General features: G+C 34.4%; 4 protein-coding genes and 2 non-coding genes across 8 annotated transcripts; all 6 read left to right on the top strand.

Moving 5' to 3' along the window:
• The first annotated feature begins 999 nt into the window (after positions 1-999).
• TRNAD-GUC lies at positions 1,000-1,071 on the top strand. The gene has a single exon. It is a non-coding gene; the product is annotated as a tRNA-Asp (tRNA).
• Positions 1,072-2,235: 1,164 nt separating this feature from the next.
• On the top strand, positions 2,236-2,307 carry TRNAD-GUC. Its single transcript has one exon. It is a non-coding gene; the product is annotated as a tRNA-Asp (tRNA).
• A 101-nt stretch (positions 2,308-2,408) lies between these two features.
• On the top strand, positions 2,409-8,499 carry LOC109011492 (MLO-like protein 9). Its single transcript, XM_018992735.2, has 15 exons — positions 2,409-3,019; positions 3,666-3,723; positions 3,864-4,102; positions 5,192-5,308; positions 5,567-5,624; positions 5,774-5,862; positions 6,184-6,258; positions 6,340-6,428; positions 6,568-6,617; positions 6,752-6,792; positions 6,864-7,037; positions 7,247-7,282; positions 7,365-7,432; positions 7,539-7,599; positions 7,812-8,499. Exons 1-15 carry the CDS (start codon positions 2,888-2,890, stop codon positions 8,124-8,126), a joined length of 1,602 nt encoding a protein of 533 aa, XP_018848280.2. The 5' UTR covers positions 2,409-2,887; the 3' UTR covers positions 8,127-8,499.
• Positions 8,500-9,284: 785 nt separating this feature from the next.
• LOC109011496 (peptidyl-prolyl cis-trans isomerase FKBP18, chloroplastic-like) lies at positions 9,285-12,558 on the top strand. 3 transcript variants are annotated; one of them, XM_035695516.1, is made up of 7 exons: positions 9,285-9,577; positions 10,370-10,440; positions 10,524-10,610; positions 10,749-10,898; positions 11,043-11,102; positions 11,762-11,851; positions 12,239-12,558. In XM_035695516.1, exons 1-6 carry the CDS (start codon positions 9,334-9,336, stop codon positions 11,822-11,824), a joined length of 675 nt encoding a protein of 224 aa, XP_035551409.1. In that variant the 5' UTR covers positions 9,285-9,333; the 3' UTR covers positions 11,825-11,851; positions 12,239-12,558. The 3 variants fall into 3 exon arrangements, with proteins under 3 accessions (XP_035551409.1, XP_035551408.1, XP_035551410.1); XM_035695515.1 differs by lacking the exon at positions 12,239-12,558 and having other exon boundaries at positions 11,762-12,127; XM_035695517.1 differs by lacking the exon at positions 12,239-12,558 and having other exon boundaries at positions 11,695-11,782.
• Positions 12,559-14,653: 2,095 nt separating this feature from the next.
• Positions 14,654-20,971, top strand: LOC109011501 (dolichyl-diphosphooligosaccharide--protein glycosyltransferase subunit 1A-like). The gene is made up of 10 exons (XM_035695688.1): positions 14,654-14,992; positions 15,904-15,948; positions 16,248-16,882; positions 16,973-17,120; positions 17,199-17,375; positions 18,165-18,233; positions 18,384-18,473; positions 19,685-19,843; positions 19,972-20,196; positions 20,521-20,971. Exons 1-10 carry the CDS (start codon positions 14,900-14,902, stop codon positions 20,710-20,712), a joined length of 1,833 nt encoding a protein of 610 aa, XP_035551581.1. The 5' UTR covers positions 14,654-14,899; the 3' UTR covers positions 20,713-20,971.
• Positions 20,972-21,331: 360 nt separating this feature from the next.
• Positions 21,332-23,362, top strand: LOC109011498 (outer envelope pore protein 21, chloroplastic-like). Its single transcript, XM_018992743.2, has 5 exons — positions 21,332-21,586; positions 22,067-22,141; positions 22,252-22,404; positions 22,553-22,651; positions 23,117-23,362. The coding sequence occupies exons 1-5, from the start codon at positions 21,494-21,496 to the stop codon at positions 23,198-23,200; spliced, it is 504 nt and encodes a 167-aa protein (XP_018848288.1). The 5' UTR covers positions 21,332-21,493; the 3' UTR covers positions 23,201-23,362.
• Positions 23,363-24,223: the final 861 nt, after the last annotated feature.

Genomic DNA, 24,223 nt, shown 5'->3' with positions numbered 1-24,223 from the left:
AGTTGTCTTTCTGTAACTCAAACGCGTGTCATAGTTTCCATTTTGATACCAAATGTCAAAGGTCTAACCATTTATCTAAAAGTCTAATGGCTTGGATATTTATTTGGCTAAACTTTTAATCATTATATCATAATAAACCACGTGCATTATGTTATGTTTGTCATGCTATATGTAGAATTTGGAATTAGTTAACCAAAGAGAGGTAAATTAGATACAAAAGATGAACCTATTTTGAAACTATGTCATTCATAGCCATTAAACTTTTAATCATTATTCTGCTTTTCATTGGATTATTGAAAATCAACCATGGTAGGTAATTTGACAAAGGCTTATTTATGGGGTAATTATACTGAAAACAGTTAAATTTATAATCATGCTTTGCACATAGGATAGGAAGGAGATCTGTTATACCAAACTTTAGATGGAAATAGAAGTTTCAGTTTTGGTATTATATAGGCTTGATTTTTGTAAATAGTTACTGCTGTCATTGCTCACATCTTGTAAAACTTAAGTGCGGTTTGGATAGAGAGTTGAGATGAAATAAAAGTTGAAAGTTGAATAAAATATTGTTAGAATATTATTTTTTAATATTATTATTATTTTAGAATTTGAAAATTTTAAATTGTTTATTATATTTTTTTGTGAGAATTTGAAAAAATTATAATGATGAGATGAGCCAAACGGGCCATTATAGGAATTTTTTTGAACCTTGGTTGGAAACATTTGTAATTCTATGTTTGTTTATAATATGATATTTCTCTGCTATAAATGAGAGATTAATAAAATCGAAACACCGTCGTCTTTTAACCCAAAAAAAAAAAAAAATGCACCGTTGTTCTTGGTAGATGGAAAACAACCAATTTAGAATAAAAATAACGAGATTATGAGGTACATAAATTAGGTTTCAGAGCTCTAGGGTTCTAGAACTTTATAGAAACACATTGTTCTATATGTCAGATTATTAATTATATATAAAAAGTTGGGACCCCTCATCAACAAGTCGTTGTAGTATAGTGGTGAGTATTCCCGCCTGTCACGCGGGTGACCCGGGTTCGATCCCCGGCAACGGCGTTATTTTTTATTTGAGTTTTTGAAGTCTCTAATTTCAGTACGTATGGTGCATCAATGGAAATGGAATGTTGCATTGTTGGCTCTTCGATTGGAACGTGGATTGAGATAGGATGTTTTGAAAACCGAAAAATACAATTTTACGGCCTCATTCAACTTTTTGATTACCCTTATGATCATCAAATCTAGATCGGACATGCATATTTCATCATCCAGCTCATTCCACACACAATACATAATTTTTTAATTTTCTTTTCTCTATCAGATATATAATATATGGATAATAAGTAGTATAATTCAATTAATTTAAAAAGAATGAAATAAAAAAATTTAAATAAATGTAATATGTAGAAATAATGAGTAGCAAAACTTTTCCGAGCTCTATCTGATCAAATACTAAATGACATCCGTTACACGGTAAGAATTGTTGAGTGATGTCCAAGAAGCATGAAAATCTCGCTATTTCTAAGAAGATTCGAGGTTTTTGAGGTATATAAAATTTCAAATGAATCGGTATAGCAGACCTTCTCTTAATTTATATTCTTCAAGATACAACAACTCAATTGATTATCATATAGGTTGAACCGACTATGCACAACCATAACTCCACCTAAAGAACACATCTCTTTTGTTTGGAAAAAACTCAAAAAAATACGTACATTTTTTTTTTCTTTTTTATAAAACTTCTCTCCTTGTACGTAAGAAAATTCGGCAAAGCCAAAAGCTATTGTTCAGTCGTCGAGGCTATATTTTTTTTGAATAATTCTACTTATAATCTTCGCACACCATACATTACATTTATTTTAATTTTAATTTTAATTTTTCTTATAATAAATATGTTGTGTATAGATGATAAATAGAACAACTCAATTAATTTAACAAGAATAAAATAATATAAAATAATAATATTAAAATATGTAAATTGTGTAGTGTAAAATAATTAGTAGCATCTTCTTCTTCTATACACTAATTTTAAAATAGAATTGCTCACATATTATTTTATATATACTAAATTTTTTCAAGTATTCCTCAATAATAAAAGGAAACATTAGTGAATAGAAAAATATATAAGCATATTGTTTTAGACCGTTTAACACTTCCCAAAAAAAAAAAAGCAGGTTTGTTAAATTGAATATAAATAAATTTTTATATCAACGTTATCAACAAGTCGTTGTAGTATAGTGGTGAGTATTCCCGCCTGTCACGCGGGTGACCCGGGTTCGATCCCCGGCAACGGCGCTATTTGTTTACATTTTGCCTTTTATTCCTCTCCCAAAAATAAAATTCTGACCCAGACCCTCCATGATAAATTTCGAGTCATCGTCTCTACATTCGGAGAATTTGTTTGGCTGAAACAAATCCCTAATGGCCTTTTGGTTGAGGTTTCGTTCTAAGCTTTAGTGACCGTGCATTAACCTCAATTTTAGGTGAAAATCCCTACTCTCCCTCTCTCGCCAATTAAGTCTGGTTCTTGCAATGGCAAACTCGAAAATATATTTCACGGTGATGGGCCATCTCCAACGAATCCCAACCGTCTCTCTTTTCTCTCCGTACGTTCCCGGTTCAATACCGTTAAAGTTGAAACCAAGAAATCACAAACCTTCCTCCCTCCCACACAATGCTAAGCAAATCTTGGATTCCCTCTCGGTGTCGCTGCCCACAGACACCTTTTATTTTTCCTTAACTTTCTCGAGATTTTACGATGAATGTGTTACATCGTCGGCGTGGGGAGTAGATAGATGACTTGTCGCTTTTCACTGTCTGGAATAGTATCGTTCTTGAAGCTCATAAGTTCTAAGGGCTAGTTTGTTGTTTGAAAATGGCCGGAGGCGGAGGTATCACTCATGTAAGGGAGCTCGATCAGACGCCCACTTGGGCCGTCGCAGTAGTTTGCGCAGTTATCATTTTGATTTCAATAATTTTGGAGAAAGTTCTTCATATGGTTGGAGAGGTAATAACAAGGCTGATGCATGAGAAAGAAAATAGGTTCAATCCTTCCGATTTATGTTTTTGTTTTGTAATCTGTATATTTACTTCAAAAAACCTTTCTGGGCAATTTGATCTCGTTGGGAGTAAAAAAATTATTTGCCCAAGGAGCTGGATCTTCTGTGATCTGTAAGGGTATTCAATTATGATTTTCGTGATTTAGTTTTCTGAATAGATAAACTTAGGTGAACTTTTCAGTTTCATACGATAGTTGTAAATTTAATTGCACTGCAAGTCACAGTTTTTAGAACATTTTATGAAATCGTCGTTGGCTGCAGTTCCATAGAAACAGTCACAACCGCTCTTACAGATTGTAGTTTGAGATTTATAGATGCGGTAATTGGCAATCACACGGAAATTTAGAGTTGTGTTGTGTGATAGTCTTGTTATTGATCCTTGAGATAATGGGTTTGGTTTGAATGTTGAATTGATCTTTAAGAAAATTCGCATGACTGCATATTGGTCTAGCATTACGTAACTTGCTTCCTTGTAACTTCCTAATATTAAAACCCATTAACATGCCGCCATGTTCATTTTTTAAAGTTTTTTAAGTATTTATGTCTCTATATAAATAACATTTCTGAACAGTTAATCTGTCCTTTTTGTCTCAGTGGTTTCAAGAAAGAAAAAAGAAAGCTTTGTTTGAAGCTCTCGAGAAAATAAAAGGCGGTAAAAGCATTAATCCTATTTGTTAGTGTTTCTTTTTTGATTTTATATATTTCTATAAGTTTGGTTTATGAAATATTGACCAATGATATTTCTTGGGTCTCCTAGTGATCAAGATCTCTCTTCCTGTTTAATTTTTGCAGAGCTTATGGTTTTAGGATTTATATCTTTACTCTTGACATTTGGGCAAAGCTTCATTTCTAGCATGTGTATTCCCATGAAGTTTGCAGATACAATGTTACCGTGCCCCCTAAGAGGAGGGGGTGACCATCAGAAACCAAAACCAGAGCCTGAAACGGGAGAAGGGGAACATCATCGCAGGCTTCTATGGCATGAGCGTAGACATCTAGCTGGTGGGGGCGCAGGTCCAGTTTGCAAGCTGGTAAGTATATCAGTTTGAGAATGTAATTGAGCATTGAATTTGGTCAGGTAGGTTTCATTTAACATTCAGTTACAAATTAATATGCTAGCAGATACATTATCTGTTATCCACTATAAGAAAAAGCTACATCCTTGATCTTTTATTATGGACTTCACATTCCTTGTGTGCAGGGTTAGTTCTTTATCAATCCATTGCTTTAATGAATTGCTATGGTGGAGTTAATTCCATGAACCTGCACTTTGGATAACTATATGTTTAGTACTGACAAGACAAAATTGAAGAGCATGTTTGGCTTATCTATTATATTGTGAGAGGAAATGATCTTTTCTATTGGTCTAATTGTAGATTGATGAAGTGTATATTTCCATCAGTGCATGGGTTAGATATGACCATCCCATTATAAACTAGCTAGAAGAGGAATTTCACCTTATGAATTAGTGAGGCTAAAATTGTTCTAAAGACCAGAAAGTTGGGCTTTAGAAATCAATGTGTACAATAACATAGAAGACAACTTTACAATTAAAAATTACTGGGATTGAATCAGAGAGGTACTAGGGAAAGAAAATATCAGATAAAAAAATTCAGTTCAGGAAGCTGAAGGTTAGATAAGTTGAATTAGAAAAGATATACTGATCTAGGATCTTGTACCCTGAGTGGCATGGCTTTCTACATGCCAATATGTGGAACGGGACTTCCGTTGACCCTAAATTGGCACATGTTAACTGAAAGCATATGAGTATATGTTGAACATATACATTTGATTTTTCATTTGCTGTATACGGGCATGGATTAGATTCAAATACAATCAAATCATATATACCTCTGACTTTTATTGTTTCAACACACCATAATCTTAATTTCATATGTAAATTGTTGAAGGATATATAATACACACATGACTCAATATTGTTGTCAATCTTTACATTCTAAAATTAATCTTACACTAGCAGGCAGATTGATAAACCTCTCCAGCTTTTATCTTTTCAATCCAATGACTGATGTAATTGTGAACAATCATTCTTAAATTTCCGCAATCATTCCTTTCCTGGTCATAGGGACTGACGCAATTCTTAATTTTTCATAATGTAGGGGCACGTGCCACTTATATCTGTGAATGGTTTACATCAGTTACACATCTTCATATTCTTTTTAGCAGCCTTCCATGTGATATACAGTGCCATAACAATGCTGCTGGGAAGATTAAAGGTGGGTTCACATTCAGGTTTGTACATAATTGTTTTGTAATTCCTAAATTTTTCATATAATGAACACCTGGAAACAAGAGGCACAAGGACTTTTGGATCAGGGAGTAAAGTATTCTCTGGGGATAAACTTGTAATATTAGTGCTCTTCCAGTTCATGGGGATGGCGTTACACTTTTCAAGAGCCATAGTTGCTAATCAATTTATATAGGTGGTTCCAACATAAACCTAGTTGATTACTTACAGTTCTCTATTTTTTCAGATTCGTGGGTGGAAGGACTGGGAACGGGAGAGTACTCATGATCCTGAATTCATAAATGGTATATTAGTGAATGATGAAAATATTGCCTGCTGTTTGTTGCTATCAAAATTTTGCAGTTTATGCTCAACCAGCATGGAAACTCTAGTCTATTAAAGTGTTGTGTTTACTTATTTCTAAGTGCTGTCTTGGTGTGTGCTGATTGTTCAGATCCTACAAGATTCAGGCTTACTCATGAGACATCATTCGTAAAGGATCATACTAGTTTCTGGACTAAATCACCGTTCTCCTTCTACTTTGTAAGAAATGTGTCTTCTAATCAATGATGTCATTTACTTTTTACCTATAAAAAAAAATGATGTCATTTACTTTCAAGATCGAATTGAAGTCAATATCATGCTACTGTAATTTCTAGGCATAATTATTTTTGGTGAGCATGAAAATGATTCAGTCAAGTTTGAAGCAAGACCTAAAAAAAGAAAAAACAAAGAACGTGTCACAATCTTCTAAATTTGCCATACTGGTTACGGTTCTTTTTACATTATTTTTTTATAAGTTTTTTAACATTATTTTTAAACCTGTAATTGTTGATGCAATGCTTGAATGTTCCAATCTTTCAGGTCTGCTTCTTTCGACAATTCTTCAGGTCTGTTCGTATGGCTGACTACTTGACTTTGCGACATGGATTTATTACTGTGAGTTTCTTCAGATGCAAGAATCTTAAGGTCATCTTTATATGGTAACTCTTCATAAATTAATTCATTTCCTCCTTATAGGTTCATTTGGCACCTGGAAGTAAGTTTGACTTTCAAAAATATATAAAAAGGTCATTAGAAGATGACTTTAAGGAAGTCGTGGGAATCAGGTAAAGTGCCAAATTTTGTCAACATTCTGTTGGTAATTAGCGATTTGCTTTACTGGCGTACATGAGAATAATCCTTTCTTTATCTTGTCCGTATTTCCTTCCGATTTTTTTCTGACCTTTACCTTCATGCTCCTTACAGTCCACTATTATGGGCTTCCATGGTGTTCTTTATGCTAGTTAATGTTAATGGTTAGTCTTACTTCTTACAAATTCTTTTCTAATTTTGGCAATGGAGTTGTTTTTCTTGAATGATATCAAATAATTTTCATTTTTCACGCTCAAAGTTAACATTGATATAATTGATCTGATCTTATCCTTTTCAGGATCGTATGCTATGGTTTGGGTGTCAATACTTCCTCTAGTTGTAAGAAACTTGTCATAAAATTATATGAATATGTGTTTATATTCCATGACTAATGATTGGGTGGTTTAAAGATGGTATTATCAGTTGGGACAAAGCTTCAAGCTATAATAACAGAAATGGCTCTTGAAATCATAGAAAGGCATGCTGTAGTCCAAGGAATACCGCTTGTACAAGTTTCTGACAAGCATTTTTGGTTCAGTTGGCCTCGATTAATTCTTTATCTCATCCATTTTGTCTTGTTCCAGGTACTAACTAGTTGCCTTCTATTCTTTTTGCATGATATGTTCTACGTAATCATATGTGTTACAGCTTTGTAAATTCCAGCTCGGTGTAGAATTAGAGCACGTGCTTACTGTTTTCTGAGTGACATTAAACTTTTTTTTTTTTTTGAGAAATTGCATACTTTTCATGTTAAGATTTATGGAGATTTGCTAACAAGCTGATTCTTGTCCAGAATGCATTCGAGATAACATATTTCCTTTGGATATGGGTAACAAACTTCTCTCTTTCACCTTGCTCAAATTATTTCTATAATTCCCTGTTGGAATTCTGACTGCTCAGTCTTGGTGCAGTACGAGTTTGGCTTGAGATCTTGTTTTCATGAGAATTTCAATCTTATTATTCTAAGAGTTGTCCTTGGGTAAGCAATGCCTCTTAGATATCATTCTTCCTAGAAGGTTCCTTCACGGACAGATAATTAACATTGGACTTGCCCAAATTAGTTAATGAAATTTCCAATTTGACAGGGTGGGAGTCCAATTTATGTGCAGCTACATCACTCTTCCTCTGTATGCCCTTGTTACTCAGGTACGCTCTTTACATTAAATACATGCTGAAATTTAAGAGTAGCAACTTGCAGAATGAACTATAATTGAGCTAATCTTCCTTGACGCTGCTTTCACCCATTACTATTTCTGTCCATCCATCCATCCACATGCTAGCAACTGGCAGTAAAACTTTTTACCATATTTTCAAAGTGGTGATGAACGGGTTCTTACTTTTTCGTGGGGGATATTTAGATGGGATCAACCATGAAGAGGTCAATTTTTGATGAACAAACTTCCAAGGCCCTAAAGCAGTGGCATAAAAAAGCTGTAAAGAAGAAGAATGACGGGAAAGGATCATCTCCACCTCGGACTTTGGGTGGAACCCCTCGTGACTCGCCTTTGCCCTCCCCACATGATCATGCGCATCCTGGCAACCAATTTTCTGATGTGGAAGCAGACGGGCCTTCTTCTAAGAAAACAGCAGACATCATGGCAAGCGTGGACCTTTCTAGGGAACAGAAATCCACCAATAATGATGGCTTCGGTGACCTATTAAGTGGGCCATGATCGATGTTAGTGATTGTGATGGTCAATGTGATGAGAAAAATGTGAGAATATTGACGGTATGTTTATGGCATGCTATGGGGCCTTTGCTGGAACGAAACAATAGGCGGCGGCAAATGTTCTGCAAGACTGCAACACCAGGGCCAGAGGGCCATATTGGCATGACTGATTTAAGTTTAAACATAGCTCAAATGTAGACAAAACTCCATGCTTCCTACTGTGTAGAATTCTTCTTCTTTCTCAACCTTCTGTATACATGTAGACTAATAGCCTTGCTGGATTAATGTCACACCCTAGAAGTGTCAATTCTGCCATGTTTGATGGGTAATAACACTCGCAATGAAATGCTCATAATTTCATACTTGTTTGCCATCTAGCATTAATGCTCATAACTAGCATGCATTAATTTTGAATTAAAGTTAAAAAGCAGTTATAATAATTGTATAAAGTATATATATTAACGATATAGACAAAAAAAAAAAAAGAAGAGTAAAAATAGTAAAATTTAATACTTTCGAATGGAATGATGAAAGATCATCTTCAATGGATTAGCTAAAATCCATTGAGGATTTAACTATTAGAACATAAAATGACATCACAATAGATTAGTTAAATTCTAAATAATTAGAATTTAGTTATAGTCACTTCCAAAATAATTTCTAAATGTAAGAGTAACTACTCATATATCAAATACATTATATATAAATTATTTCTCTCTTTTTTATATAAATTATTTCTCTCTTTCTTTTAAATGATAATTAAAAAAATATAATTAGAATATGATGACTAATTAATATATAATATTATGAATAGTAAAATATGATAAAATAAAATTAATTTATAATTAAAAAAAATTAATTTTTTTTAAATTATTAATTATTAATTACTATATAATGAATAAATAGATAATCTAATGTGGAGATTTGATGTGAATAGTTAAAGTCAAATTCATCTTATATTATTTTATTGTCATATAATAAAAAAATAACTATTTCAATGTAGAGACTTATGTGAATATAATAGTCAAAAGTTAAATTCATTTTATATTTTATAAAAAATATACTTAACTTTAACTATTAAGAGTGCTCTAACGTATAACAATAATTTTCCTTTTTTACCACCCCAATGTTAATATTCGTCGAAGGGAGCGGGATAGGGATATATAGGCATTGGGCGGTTTATAACCTGCGGCCTGTGTGTCTCAACGGCCATGGCTTCCTTTAGGAGCTTGGACGAATATACCGTTACTCATCTTCTTCAACTCTGTGCAAAACCCATCAGCAACCAGGCACAGTTTCCAAAGCAAGCTGTTCTTCCATTACCCATTTCGAGAAGGTCCGCGATCCTGATTTCCTCGCTGCCTTTCGGCCTCCTCGTTTCACACTCTCCACCTTCTGAGGCCAGAGAGCGCCGCAACAAGAAGACCATCCCTCTTGAGGACTACCTCACTAGCCGTTAGTTACTCATCTTTTCTCTCTATCAATCTTTGACGTGTTGTTGTGTATGTGGGTCTTCCGTCTTCATGTGCTGTTTTCGTTTCTGGTAGCAGTTCTGTAGTAATTCAAATGCTGGTGATGTAGTATGACGTGATTAGTCGTATTTGATTAACATTTTTAAGTCTGATTTATGTCGTGATTGTGAAAAATAATTTAATCGAAAAGTAATAGGCAATTGAGCTATAACTGTGAGTACATTTGGGTGTTTTGCAGAGAATTTTGTGGCATGCTAGGATTCGTTGCTTCAAAAAGTTTGATTTGCAATGGGTTTGTAAATCTCTTTGTAATTTTATAAGAGGATCTTAGGGTTCAAGGGGTTTTCCGTTGCGAGGTTTCACTTTTGTCTCAACTTTCTTACTCCTTTGCTTTTTAAATGTTTCGTAACTTTCATCATACAAATATTCAAAATAGTTAAAAAGAGTTCTAAAAACATAAGGAGCAAGGATAAGAACATTGGGGTTAGAATATCCTTGATGACAACGAAGATTGTAGGATTGATGGCGACGGAGGGCCATCTCTTTGTACTAAATGCTTTATTTCAAGTGAAACAAAAAATACTTTCCTCTCATGCCTGGGATATTAATCATGTGACAAACTTTGTTAGGAACTAAGCATATCCAATCGAAGCACATCAGTTTGCATGAGTTAATGTGCTAATAGCTGCAATAATTATGGGAAGGAGCAGTTGTGAGCATTCCTAGTTACATTTGAACTTATTGTGTTTGTGCTTTTCTGTTTCCTTTGAAGCAGCTGAGGGATTAAAGTACTATGATGTGGTTGAGGGGAAGGGTCCAATAGCTGAAAAGGGATCAACAGTTCAGGTTTGGTTATGATGTAAGTTGAAGGTGTTTAGTCTTCATGTATATTGGGATAGAGATACGATGTATTGGCTTGTACTTCACAGGTACACTTTGACTGCATGTACCGTGGGATTACAGCTGTGTCAAGTAGAGAATCGAAACTCTTAGCTGGAAACCGTATTATTTCCCAGGTTTTCATCTTTGCCTTGGTGTGGCATAAATGTGAAGGGGGGGGGGGGGGGGGGAGAGAGAGAGAGAGAGAGAGAACACAACTTTTCCTAATCAAACAGCTAGGATCACTAATGCAAAGTTCCTTGTGCTTTAATTAGCCATATGAATTCAAAGTTGGAGCTCCTCCAGGCAAAGAAAGGAAGCGTGAATTTGCAGACAACCCAAATGGTCTATTTTCTGCGCAGGCTGCTCCAAAACCACCACTGGCTATGTACTTGATAACTGAGGGAATGAAAGTAGGGGGAAAGGTGATAACATCCTCCCATCTTCCTTTTTTTTTTATAACCATAAGATCTCTGAAGCCAGATTTTAAATTTAGTTTCTTGTCGTCTTTAGCACTGCTAAACTTATGACCCTTTGTTTTCCTTCTTCAAAACCGTCTCATATTGCAGCGAACTGTGATTGTTCCTCCAGAGACTGGGTATGGACAAAAGGGGATGAACGAGATCCCAGTAAGCTCTTTAATTGATTTCTTTACCCTTTCTATCCCGTTACGCATAAACTATAGCTAGCAGCCTAGCTTTATTCTCTTATACTGTTAGTGTTTTTCTGTTCTCGACAGCTTCATTTTATCTTCTACTCTAATTTTTTGTCTCATAATTTTGGACAAAAAAGGCTAATTACTGGAACACGGGCATGGTTTCTATCATTACACAAATTTTCCTCATTGTGTATTAAGACACAGGAAGTTTGGCAGTGAAATAAAAAAATTGTCGTTTCAGAGAAACAATGCAAATCAATTTTCCTTTAGTATTGCTGCATAATACTATGCTATTGGTTTAGCATTGCTGCATAAGGTTAACTAAAGCAAAATGCTAGCTCACCAGCCAATTTAACGTGGCATCCTGCACCGCCTCAAGCTTTTAAATTAAGTACTTAAAGACTTACACCCAAGTAAAATAGTACCAAAGTGCTCGTGGCATTTAAAGTTTAAACCTCATTGCCCACTTCAGAACCACCTCACCATATTATTTCGAAATTTTGAGTATTTCCAATATTATATTCATGTTTATTCTTATATTATAAATACATTCTTTCTTGCAGTCTAGCCAAGAAAAATCCATGATTATGTCTTGGCCAGGCTCCCTAAGCCTATTGTGAACTTTTGCAGCCTGGAGCCACATTTGAACTAAATGTTGAGCTTTTGCAAGTATTACAGCCTGAAGGAAAGTGAGCTGATTTTGTGTATGTAAAGATTATGGTAATTGAGTTTCTCATCATTTTTGTTGGAAATGGTTATAGTTTCAGCTAATGATTATTTTCTATGAGGAAGCATTGTTGCGCCACCGGTTCAGCTCACCTACAATTTCTATTTTCGGTTGAGATAACTGTTTTAATTTACCATAGCTGTAACCGCATAAGGTTTTGATTGAGGTTCCATGTTAATATTGTTAACATTAATCGATTATTACCACTATCACTTAAAAGGTTATGAACTTCTTTCTCATGCATTATACCAAGGTTAAATGTTCACTTTCCTTTTTTGACTGTTAACGCATCCTAATTTCATGAGTTTGAACTACTGCAATTCTGATTATGTGCTTCTTTAATCCTTTAGTTTCTCCATATTTGCTTGAGTTTTTCGCAGTGCTGCTGTGTCCACAACCCTGCAACTGCACTCTCCATCGGTGGGTTGGTAATCTCTTTGATCTCCAACCCCATAAATCATGTATCCATGCTATTTTGAACACAAACTCCTCACTTGTCTTAGAAGTGTCAATTTGTTATAAAGCCATTGATACGGATGCAATGTCGCCAACAATGGTATCCTTCTAGGGGGCTTGGGGGTAGGGGGATGGGGACTTTACATTTATAGCTTCAGAAAAGAGGATGAACTACCTAGCAACTTAAATTTGCCTTTGCAATATACACGGTCATTTTTGGCACAGGGAAAAATGTGTGGAGCAGCTGCATGCATAAGCTGCCTCATGCAGCTGCTCGAGTGTAAGCAACGAGAGAAGTTATCACATCCATTGCAAATATAATATATTATTCACATTCTCTCTTCCATTTTTCATGTCTGGTTCTATTTGCGGATTATTTGTTAGCATCCCAACATTATTAACTTAGGTCTGGTTTGGTTTCACAAATCTTTAAAACCGTCTGATCTCATCCCATCTCTTTTCATCTCATCTTAACATCTAAATATCACTTTTAAATTTTTAAATTTTTCATCTAATCATTACAAATTTCTCAAACTTCCAAATAAAATATAAAAAATAATTCAACTTTTTCAAATCTCAAAATAAAAATTATATTCTAACTCTCTTTTAACTTTATAATTTTTTTATTCAACTTTTTCTCTCATTTCTCAAAACCCAATGGAAATTTTAATTCAAACTATTTTACTATTATTCATAAATTATTTCATTACTATTAACAAATTTCTTATCTCTTCTGTATAACCAAACGAGACCTAATCTATAAGCTGTGCAAGAATTACTTTTGGCAAGAAAATGAGTGGTAATAACTGAACAATTTGGAAGTGGGAAGAATGCTCGACAGTTCAAACTTCTACAACTTCCAAATTGGAAGTTTCCGACTATATATGCAAAAGCTTCTTTTAAACCTGTTTAATATTTTCCTAAAAAGTGATTTTAGAAAGAAAAAAGTCAAATTCACGAACAAATTAAACTTAAAAACTAAGTTTGGATGAAATCCATTAAATTGTGATATTGTAATTGAAATGGGTTGTTGGTGAATTGCTTAACTTTACTCATACACTCAACAAGAGTGTTGTTTGTTTGATAAACAAATTAAATTTAAAAAATAGTAATGTTAGATTTAGTCACAGGTTTCAAGCATTGCACACAATATTTGAAAAATAGTAAGATCTATTATTAAAAAATATATTTTTTTATGTAGATTTTAGATTTGTCTATTTTTTCCAAATAGAGCGTCCAAAATTTATATTGTACTAATAATCGTTTCTCCTAAATAAAAACTTAGACATTTGTTACAAATAATAATAATATATACAAATTCTAAATATATAAATTTAGGCCTCTGGACTTGTAGTTGTCTCTAATATTACTTTGTTAAATAAGTCAAACATGTATAAATTTGGCTCGGATCGTGACATTTAAAATCATAAGTTTTGACATAAGAGTAGTACATTTTGTATACTATTTAAAAATTCAATATGAAATATAAGGATAAAAAAATAAAATCATATATTTTTAAGTGAGTGTGCAGGGTGTGAGGCTTATGTTTAGAATTTTTCTTTAAGAATATATAATTTTATCATTTTATCATCATATTTTAATTAGAGTGTAAAATTTATGTTTAGAATTTTTCTTTAACATATATAAGTATGAAAAATGATTGTACTTAAAAAAAAATTATGAAAATCTTATTTTTTTTCATATATTAATTATTGATATATTAAAAATTATGAAACTTAAAATTTAAAAGAAAATCAACAAAATAAATTTTATACATAAAATTATAAATACATATAAAACTACTGGATATTAATAACTCAAAATTGATTTATAGAAACTTGTAAATAAAGTGAAAACAGTCTATTTTATGATAAAAAAAAAAGCTATAAATGGTTAACTAAGAGCATCCTCATCCGGATGCCTAAAACACTGTTTTCTCTAAATTATAGGAAAAATTATAGGGAAAAGTTCAAAAACCCCCTCCCATCCCATTCCCTATTTTAGAATTTTGATTTAGGAAATGAACAGTAGTTCCCTAAATATAGGGAACCACTATTCATCCCCTAAATTATTTTTTATTAATATTTTATTTAAATAAATAAAATAAATTCTTTTTTCAATCAACTATATTTTCTCTTATACTCATATTTATTATACTTTTAAATAATATTTTTAAAAATAATTTAAATAATTACTAAAATATAAAAATAATAATTTTAAAAATATTATTAAACCCTTAAAAAAATAATTTAAATTTTTATTTAAAATATTCACTATAATAATAGTTCAAAACATAAGAAAAAATATTAAGTAGTGAAGTTTGAAAATGGAAGTGAGAGAAAAAAGTAATAAAGAAATAATAGAAGAATATTATTTTAATAGAATAGAGAAAGGATAGGGAATGGGATGTAGAAGGTTTTTTAAAAATGAGTAAAATTTAGGATAAAATTATAAGGAGTGTCATTTTTAGCTAAAATTTAGAGAAAAATTTAGGGAATCGGATGGGAATGCTCTGATACAAAACTTAAATCGAAGCTCCCAAATTTAAAGCCCTTGAACCCCCATACGGGAAGGCGAAGACGAGCATGGGGTTTAGGTTCGATCTGCTTCTGTTTACGATCGCTTTACTATCAGTCCCCGTGCTATCCGATCTGATCCTGTCCAGGGTTGACAGACGCGTAAGTCATTCGCGCCGCGATCTTTCTTTAATTTTTTAATTTTTTTAATTTGGCAGTTTTCCGGGGTTTAGGGTTTTGAGTGGCCTTTCTTCTTTTATTCGATTTAAGATCTGTTTCTAGGGGGTTTGAATTGTGGAATCAGAAAGTAAAGATTGCAATGCCGGTTCGTGTGCGAGGCTGTGTTTAGAAGGTTATGTGACATTTTAAGATCGGCGCAAAAATTTGATGGATAGCATTGAATCTTTTTTCTTTTTTTAAAAAAATTATATTTATTTCTTATCTTCTTGCCAATGACGACTTTTGTTAAAGATTTTTGTTTCAAAATTGATATAGAGATTTACTAGTTGAGCCCTTTAAGTTTCAAGGACAACCAAACAGGCCCTTGGTGGACGAGGTTAAAAAAAAAAGCTGCTGTAGCACCTTCGCAAACTTGTTATTTAGGCCTTTAACTTTAGTTTCGCTAATGCGATTCCAAAAATATTGTTATGTTCCTCGAGAGGTTTCAATGTTCTGATTTAGTTACATAGATTTGCATCAAGTCCGTTTGCTCAAAGAGCATTTGAGGTTTTTAGGTCATGAAGGTAGTTCTCAAAGGTACAATTCGATGTATGTCAGTTAGCAGTCTGGTTTTGCTTTTTCCTTGTTTTTTTAAATATCCATATATCCAGCTTGTCTTCCCAGGCTGTGCAAAAATTAATCTCCGTAATAACATAGTACTCATGCCTTGCCGAGGACTGAAGCTAATATATCCTAGTTAGTTTATTTCTATGATATTTTTTCCCGGTATCAAATATTGACACCCATTATTGAGAATATTTGTTTCTTGCTTGCCCGTCTATGTACTACTTGGCTTCACCTTTTTAATAAAATTATTATTTACTGATAAAAAAATATTTGTTTCTTGTTTGCAGATTGATTTGACATCGCAAGTTGTGCGTATCACTTCAACATTAAAGGTACCAGATATGCCCCTTTTCTTCATTGTATTTTTCCTTGATATAATCGCAAGCAAAAAAATCAAAGTTTACTCCGTTTTCTGTTTGCTTTTTATCTGTCTAGCAATGTGTTAGAGATTGGCGGTATATGTTTCTGAAATATCGTGATATTGCCTTGCAAAAAATAGACAAAATCCTGTAAAAAAACAGGGGGTGTCCTAAGATAACCTGGACATATGTGGGATTAAATAAGTAAATGTTTGTCTGTACAAGTGATTTGATAAATTTGACTTTTTACCCCCTCCTTCCATGTTTTACAGGTGGAGAATGCAGGGAGTGATTTGGTTTCTGAGGTTTTATTGGCCTTTCCTGATAGCCAGGCAAAACATTTGGCATATTTGTCAGCATCATCTACTGAAGGGAAAGGAAAAGCAAAAGGGTCTGCTGTAAGCTTCCCTGTTGAAATTGTCCACCCCAAAGGGATGCCTCCTGCCTTGACTTTCTACTCAGTATCTTTACCTAAGGGTCTGGGTAAGGGAGACAGCTTAACTTTGGATGTCTTGGCTGTTTTTAAGGGTGCATTGCAACCATTTCCAGAGAAAATTACCCAGGCTGATATACAGCTCGTTGTTTTCTATGAGACTGCATACTATCTCTCTCCTTATGTGGTTAAGGTCCAATCACTCAGTGTAAAACTGCCCGATGCAAGAATTGAATCTTTTACAAAAATAGAAAACACAAAGATCCATGGTTCTGAGATTAAGTACGGTCCTTACGAGAATCTTCCACCCTTTTCTTACTCACCTATAGTTGTTCATTTTGAGGCAAATCAACCCTTTGCAATTGCTCAGGAGTTGGTACGGGAGATCGAGATTTCCCACTGGGGCAATGTGCAGGTGACAGAGCATTACAATCTCGTCCATGGCGGTGCTGAAAGCAAGGGGGAGTTTTCTAGGTATGCCTGCATTTTCTTTCTATGTTTGTATGCTTTCTTCTGATTCCTATGTTAGTTAGAAGTTTGATTGTGGATTATTTTCTGCTGCAGGCTTGACTTTCAGGCCAGGCCCCATGTAAGAGGTGCATCAGCCATTAGGCACCTTGTTGCAAAATTGCCTCCAAGAGTTCATTCTATTTATTATAGGGATGAAATTGGTAACATTTCAACCTCTAATTTATGGGGTGACCATAAGAAGGTTGATATTTCCACTCATGTTGATTGATCGTTTGAATTCTCTTTTTGATTTTGACTGTAGTTATCTCTCTAATTGCAGACAGAAATGGTAATTGAACCTAGGTATCCAATGTTTGGTGGTTGGAGAACGGCCTTTACCATTGGATACAGCTTGCCACTTCAGGACTTCTTATTTCAGTCAGAGGGAAAGCGCTACGTTAACATCTCTTTTGGTTCCCCTGTGAATGAGGTGGTCATTGACACTCTCATTGTGAAGGTAAGTTATAAAATAATGCTTTGGGATTTATTTGTGACCCCTTTATCTCATTTTTCCTTTTGGTTTAGGAAGAGCATGGGGCAATGTATAGCTACCAGCTTAGAAAAGTTACTATCTTAGAAAGCTAGCATGAACTCAAACAATGTGGGTACAGGATGGGCAACTGAAACAAGTGGAGGTAGGGTTAGTAGAGTTTCTTAGGAGGCTGCCTTAAGAATCAAGTATATCTCATGCCTATCTTACAATCAATAAAATCTTGTGTATTGATTAAAAAAAGAAAAAAGAATCAAGTATCTCTCAACTATAAAGTACATTAACTACTGATAAAAAAAAAACTATAAAGTACATTAACCCTAAACATTGAGTATACTGCTATTTTGTTATCTATTGATAAATTGAGTTACATAGATTTTTCATGCATTGGCCTTGTGGGTGGTAGGGTTGGGTTTTGCTTTTCCAAGAATGGAGCAATAGATTTACTTGTAAAAACACATGCAGAGAGAGAGAGAGAGCGATAGAAGATTTGAGGGAGAGATAGTATGCTGGATCCTCTCCCTTCCCCTGAGTGCATTGTGAACTTGTTTGCAGTGCCACAAATTTTGGGGGCTGGTGTCATTCCAGTTCGCTTTCTCTGTAATCTCATGCCATTTTCATATGTTTGCCATTTTGGTATTCCATTTAATTTTACTTCTTGCATATGGTGATTTCAAGCTGCCATCACTGCTCCCTCCAACACCTTCCCTTTCGTTTTTTTTCCAAAGTCTTTTTAAAGCTGCTTGTGAACTACAGGTTGTTTTGCCCGAGGGTTCTACAGATATCTCAGTATCTGCTCCATTTTCTGTGAAACAAGGCCAGGAGGTATTATAAGATTAAGTTCTGGTTATGCCACCATTTTTTATTCCTTGTTTCTAAGTTTTCTATGTTTTTCTTTTTAAATTATTTGGATTTTCTTTTCTTTCCTTTTCTTTATTTTTTTTTACGTCTATTTGTTCACATGATCCATCACAGACAAAAGTTTCCCACTTGGATCTTGTTGGTAGACCAGTTGTTGTGCTGGAGAAGACCAATGTTGTGCCAGAACATAATCAGCATTTCCAGGTATTACTGTCACCTAATTAAAAGGAACATGAAATGCCTAAAATGCTAGTATTTGAAACAAAGCCTCTATGCCGGTGTAAAGTTACTATCATGGCATTTTATTATTTGTTTATATAAAAAGGTTAGATACAATATTGGAAGTGTTATAATTTTATCCTTATCAAAACATTAGATCCATACCATTCCAAATCAAGTAGTGTATATTATACATTGTTTTAAGTTTTCACTATTGACGTATGGCTTTAAAAATCGATATTCTTATTGCTCTCTATGATATCAACTTAACATAGATTGTGAGACAGTGGTAGTGTGCCCTATTGGAACTAATACTTAGATATAATGGTAGTATAACCAAGGGTGTGCTCCTTAGAAACATAACTTGTTACTTTTGCCTAATAGTGTTTATGCAATACCTCTCCTTTGTGCAAAGCAGCTTGTGTTTTTTAAGGATGAAATACCTATTTGACGTAGGATGGCCTTTGTATTATTCAGTTTATTATCGTGTTTCATGATAATGGATGGTGGGTTATGATTTTAGAGAACTGAATGCTGGGATATATATATATATATAAGTACTGATAAAAAAAATATATATATATATATAAGTAAATGCTGGAATTTTTCTGGCAGCAACGATTACGGATTTGAAGCTAGGTTTGGAAGGGTTAATTACTGTCCAAAAATTGAGAAAAATCTAGGGTTTATGGATTTTGAAAATTATGAGAGAAGGGATATGATTTAGGAAATGACAGGAAGAAAACGCAGAATAACCGGTGGCTGTTAAGCTGTATGAACAATTATGTGAATGGGATTGACCTGCGAGATGTTAGGAAAAGACTGAAAGGAGGAAAGAAAGAAATGCCTTTCCTAAACCCAAACATTGAAATTTTTTTGCTCAACTCTCAGTTATTTTTTGATTAGTTGTAAAATATCTAACATATTTAGATCTTAGTATTTCCTGATAGGATTAGAAACTCCTAATTTTTCTAAGAAACAAACTCCTAATTGGATTGGACCAAAGCCCATGCATAAAAGCCTAAAACTACCTAGACATTAATAATTTCCTTTTTGATAAGACACCTGTTAATGTGTTGTAGGCTTGGGTTATAATTGATTATTTAACCACCCCCAGCACCCATCTATATGCTGTGCCCTTTTTTATTTTTATTAAATTCACTGATCATTCCGAATTGTTATTGGTTAATTTGCAGGTCTATTATAAGTTCAGCAGTCTCTCCATGCTTATGGAGCCACTGATGTTGATTTCTGGATTTTTCTTTATTTTCGTTGCCTGCATTGTGTACATGCATGTGGATTTGTCAATCTCCAAGTCTTCTCCATCTTATTTGGCAAAGTTGCAGTGGGATGAGGTAACTAGGTGGTAGCATCCTATGAACATACTTACAATGAGAAAGAAGTTTAATATATATATATATATATATATGGATATAGACACACACAATGTTATATTTACATGTATGTCTTGCCATTATTTCAGGTGCAAGCAGCCGTTCAGCAGGTCCGAAATATCATCAACCGATGCTTAATGATACATGATAAGCTGGAGGCATCATTACGTGATCTTTCAAGGACGGGAGATGTTCAAGCTTGTAAATCTGCTCGGAAAGCACTAGATGGTTTGTTGAAAGATCTCTCAAAAGATTTGAAGCCCTTACTGGCATCTTTGCAATCTTCACAGCAGGCTGTTCAGATCTTACCCAAGGTTTGCTGTTTATATGTTGCTGTTGTTGTATATTTACAATTGCTGTGCAATTCAAAAGTGAAGTTTAGTGTAACAATTTTCCTGCACTGAAATATTGGTCCAGTGCTCAACTTGTTGGACGTTGGAGTTGGATTAATTTCCAACGGCTTTAACAACACATAAGCGGTTCCATGTTTTAGTACCCTAGCACGGAGAGCTGGAAAGCTTTCCATTTGTTTGTATCTGTTGAAACAAACCCTGATATACATGGCTGAATGGCACCTTTACATTTTTCTGTTTTACTATTGGTAGTTACGAAGTTTTTGGCTGTTTATATTAATATAGGTGGAGGAGCTGGTTGGCAAGGAGAGAGATTTGCAAGAGAGGATGATGGCGAAACATTCAGCCGTGGTAGACAGCTATGAGAAGAAGTCTAGCGGACGGGAAATTGAGAATCGAGTTGCGTTGCAGCAGCAGAAAATTACAGCCTTGAGGCAGGAGGTCGATGATCTTCTTGATCTCATTGACGAGATATGACAAAAATTAAAATGGGGGGGCATATCGTTGTACGAGTTTGTAGTGCTTACTGGGCATTTTGTTTTTTTGGCAGACAAAGATACGACCAAGAGAAAATACCTGATTGGGATCAAATGTTATAATGGTCGGGATTTTTACGTGACGTGGTCACTGGGTTTATGTTTTTTTTAGTTCGTTTTGCTAAACAAATTTTATGTAGGTATACAGTTTACTATGTTATATTTATGTAATTGGCTATGGATTTTAAGCTCCACCACACCTTTGCCTGTTTTATAGTTTCGAGGATATCAAGGTTCTGAAAACAAATTCATATACCAATTTTCATCTTGCAAATGATTTATACAATGTGTAATTCTTAAAGTCTCTTTTAAAAAAAAATGAAATTTAATTTTTTATAGTGGGTTTTACATTTTCTAAAAGGACCGTTTGAGATAGCAGTGTAGAGAAGTTCTTAAATTAATATATATTTAGAAATTTAAAATTATTTTAAATTGAAATTAGGTGTTGATACAATGAAATTCAAAAATAAAATTGATATATAAAATGGGATTGGACAAAGCCAGACACGTGATAGTCATTGCCGGCCCCGTGCGACCGTAGTTTGAAGATAAATAACAATTGGGTAGAGTGAACGATACAAGCTCGGCCGTTTTCTTTCTAATTCAGTAATTCTGATGTTCTCTTCCCTATTCTAGAGTCTGTACTTTGGGGCTAGGGTTTCTGCACTGCAGCAACTGCTGCCAGAAGTGGTTTCGATTGTAATCTTCATCTCACTCGCAAAATGGAGACCTCTCTCAGATTCGGTGCAGATTCCAAAGCTCTAAGAATCCACGCCAAGGAAAAGCTCCCCATCGACTCCAAAACCTACCTGCAGGTACTCTATATCTCTTCCTTTTTCTCTTCTTTTTTGTTTGGTTTCCCTGAATATGCAAGGAATTGAGATTTTTCTGATTTATGCACCACTTTCGAATAATCTCCTCTCCATTCTATCTACTCATAATTCTCTGTTTGTGCGAGCAATTGGGCTAATGATTATCCAATTATATATCAATATTTTTCTCTTTTAGACCCGTATTTTGACTTCATATATTTACTTTGGTCTTGAACTCTGTGCATGTCTGTGAGTTTTTAGGAAGTCTTGGACCATAGTTCTTGATAGAATTTCGTGCCTTACTGCCTTTGATGTGTTGGGACCAATCAAATCTGGTCATAATGTTATGATTTATTATCGAGCTAAGATTCTTGGAATGCTTTCAACAGACAATGGGTTTTTGGTATATAGTGTGCGAAACTGTTTACACCATACTTATCTCTCTTTTCTTGGCTTCTTTGTGTGTCTGCGTGTGTATGTTAGATACATGGAGAGCTAGATACAAAGTTTGGAGCTCCGACCTATTTTAGTGCGGTGATGAGACACTTCTACCCAAATGTATGTTCATTTTATGATTGTTGCGTTGATATCTTTAAGATCATTCATATGGAAAACCTGTGTTCGTTTGTTGAAGGATAATCGACTGTATTTTAAATTACTAATTGTAGTTATCAGCCAGCCTTGGCGTTGGATTGCAATATACTAAGCGAGAGAAGCTACGGTATAGTGTACGTGGAAAAAAGTCATTTCCTGTCACAACTAATGGCCTGTTAAGCTTCAATATCAAGGGGCGATGTGATGTGGACAACGAATTTAAAGAGGTTGGTGCTTTATTTGGGCTTTGAGATATTTTTTCGCCATTATGGTGTTAAACTTTGTATGAACTGTTACCTATCGGGAAAAAGAAAACTTTGTATGAACTGTTACCTGTGTTCCTTCTGACGCCAATTTTTGTTATGCTTTGGACAGAGGAAGTCAACTGGAGCTGCTGAATTCACTTGGAGTTTATTCAATTTTCAGAAGGACCAAGATGTTAGGGTGAAACTTGGTTATGAAGTGCTTGAAAAGGTATATTCCTTTTTGTTAGTGGAACTCAAGGATGGATGTTACTGGTGCACCTTTTTGGAGCCCTTTATTTATTTATTTATTTTTTTTTTTGGGGGGGGGATTTACAGTAGTACTGTATGCTATCCCATGATTCTTGATGCTTTGTTCTTTACTCAATATTTTTTTTATGTTCTCGTAAATTATGCCATTTTTATATATTCTGCTGTCCCGTTCTTGATTGTTTTATTTCCTTCGAGTCAATTTTTAGTGTAGATTTCTTGATGCAGAACAAGCATATGATTGTGTTGAAGTTTTTTCTCTTTTCCTTCTTCAGATTTCTGACTATTGAAAGTATAGTTTTGCACAAAATGGGTTCAAATGTATTTCCATAAGTCTTCACCATGTGTTTTCTTAAATTTGAAGGTTATTTTTTTGAATTCGTTTTCTGATGCTGTTGGTTTTTTTCCTTTCCAATCATTGTTTCAGGTTCCATATCTGCAGATCAGGGAAAACAATTGGACGTTCAATGCCGATGTTAATGGTAGATGGAATGTGAGATATGACTTGTGAGGAACAGAACCATTTATTTTTTGCAGGTGGGAAATGTACCTGCATAACAGGTTATTTCGTGTTCTGTTGGGCTGCCGAGAAGCAGACACTGACTATTGATTAATTGAACTGCAGTTTCATAAGCCCAATGATCAAAACTTTATTCCTATTTAATCATTTAAATTTCCACTTTCAATATTTCAAGCTCCCATGGTAGCCACAGTTTGTGGAGGTTGGGGATTTGCCACCCATCTAGGAAGGGTCCTACTTGTCACCCAGATTTTAGGTTTGGGTCTTGTTAGAAGGTGACAGTACAGGGGGGACCTTGAGATTTGAGAAAGATATTGACAGTGATGTTGAAGATTGAGTTAAGAGACACATAGGATCCCTTGGCAAGGACATGCATCATGGTGATATTGATGTTGGTATGTGCTGTTATTCAATTGTGCAATTGAATAATGATGTAGGTCTGTTAGATGTACGCATTAACGGCATATCATTAGAGTTGAGACTTCAAGACAACACAAGAGACAGGGGAAAGCATTTTTGGTCCCATCTTTGGGAACCACTATGCATAATATATCACCACGGCCTTAGAGTATCCATTGAATTTGGACTTGGAAGCACTACACGTACACGTCTAGCACTGCCATTTGCAGTAGACAATATAAATTAGAAGCGGCTTTCCTGCTTTGGAGGATTAGTATGGCATAAAGCTTCTTCACTAATAAATATTATAGTGTAATCATGTTTGTCCTTGCATATTTTTTTCTACGGTCCAGCTTTAACCTTCCCATCGTACCAAATAGAGCTGTGGATCTCCACTAACAGGAATACTGGACATGTGGGATAAAACTAGGGAGTTTGTTGGAGATTTCTGCTTCAAGCTGAAGTGTAAGCATACTATAACTTATTGATGAGTAATGCTATATGCAGTCTTGGGATGTGCAATCGTCGTGTAATCGTTTTAAAAATGAGTGAGATTTACTATTAAAAAAATATTTATTTTTTTAAGTGAGTTTCATATTTATTCATTTTTTTAAA

Source organism: Juglans regia, chromosome 11 (genome assembly GCF_001411555.2).
Source record: "Juglans regia cultivar Chandler chromosome 11, Walnut 2.0, whole genome shotgun sequence".
In the NCBI taxonomy this organism is placed as follows: Eukaryota; Viridiplantae; Streptophyta; class Magnoliopsida; order Fagales; family Juglandaceae; genus Juglans; species Juglans regia.
Note: the sequence above shows the minus strand (reverse complement) of the source record. Positions and strands in the feature narration are given on the sequence as shown.

What these genes read in the sequence shown, in the direction of transcription:
- LOC109011496 (XM_035695516.1), top strand. Translation starts at nt 9,334, where the DNA reads ATGGCTTCCTTTAGGAGCTTGGACGAATATACCGTTACTCATCTTCTT. An exon ending in AAAAGGGATCAACAGTTCAG is followed by an intron (nt 10,441 to 10,523) that starts GTTTGGTTATGA and finishes TGTACTTCACAG; the next exon opens with GTACACTTTGACTGCATGTA. An exon ending in GAAACCGTATTATTTCCCAG is followed by an intron (nt 10,611 to 10,748) that starts GTTTTCATCTTT and finishes TGCTTTAATTAG; the next exon opens with CCATATGAATTCAAAGTTGG.
- LOC109011498 (XM_018992743.2), top strand. Translation starts at nt 21,494, where the DNA reads ATGGAGACCTCTCTCAGATTCGGTGCAGATTCCAAAGCTCTAAGAATC. An exon ending in ACTCCAAAACCTACCTGCAG is followed by an intron (nt 21,587 to 22,066) that starts GTACTCTATATC and finishes TGTGTATGTTAG; the next exon opens with ATACATGGAGAGCTAGATAC. An exon ending in GTTATGAAGTGCTTGAAAAG is followed by an intron (nt 22,652 to 23,116) that starts GTATATTCCTTT and finishes TCATTGTTTCAG; the next exon opens with GTTCCATATCTGCAGATCAG.
- LOC109011492 (XM_018992735.2), top strand. Translation starts at nt 2,888, where the DNA reads ATGGCCGGAGGCGGAGGTATCACTCATGTAAGGGAGCTCGATCAGACG. An exon ending in TGATCCTGAATTCATAAATG is followed by an intron (nt 5,625 to 5,773) that starts GTATATTAGTGA and finishes CTGATTGTTCAG; the next exon opens with ATCCTACAAGATTCAGGCTT. An exon ending in TCCATTTTGTCTTGTTCCAG is followed by an intron (nt 7,038 to 7,246) that starts GTACTAACTAGT and finishes ATTCTTGTCCAG; the next exon opens with AATGCATTCGAGATAACATA.
- LOC109011501 (XM_035695688.1), top strand. Translation starts at nt 14,900, where the DNA reads ATGGGGTTTAGGTTCGATCTGCTTCTGTTTACGATCGCTTTACTATCA. An exon ending in TGTCCAGGGTTGACAGACGC is followed by an intron (nt 14,993 to 15,903) that starts GTAAGTCATTCG and finishes TCTTGTTTGCAG; the next exon opens with ATTGATTTGACATCGCAAGT. An exon ending in TATGGGGTGACCATAAGAAG is followed by an intron (nt 17,121 to 17,198) that starts GTTGATATTTCC and finishes CTCTAATTGCAG; the next exon opens with ACAGAAATGGTAATTGAACC.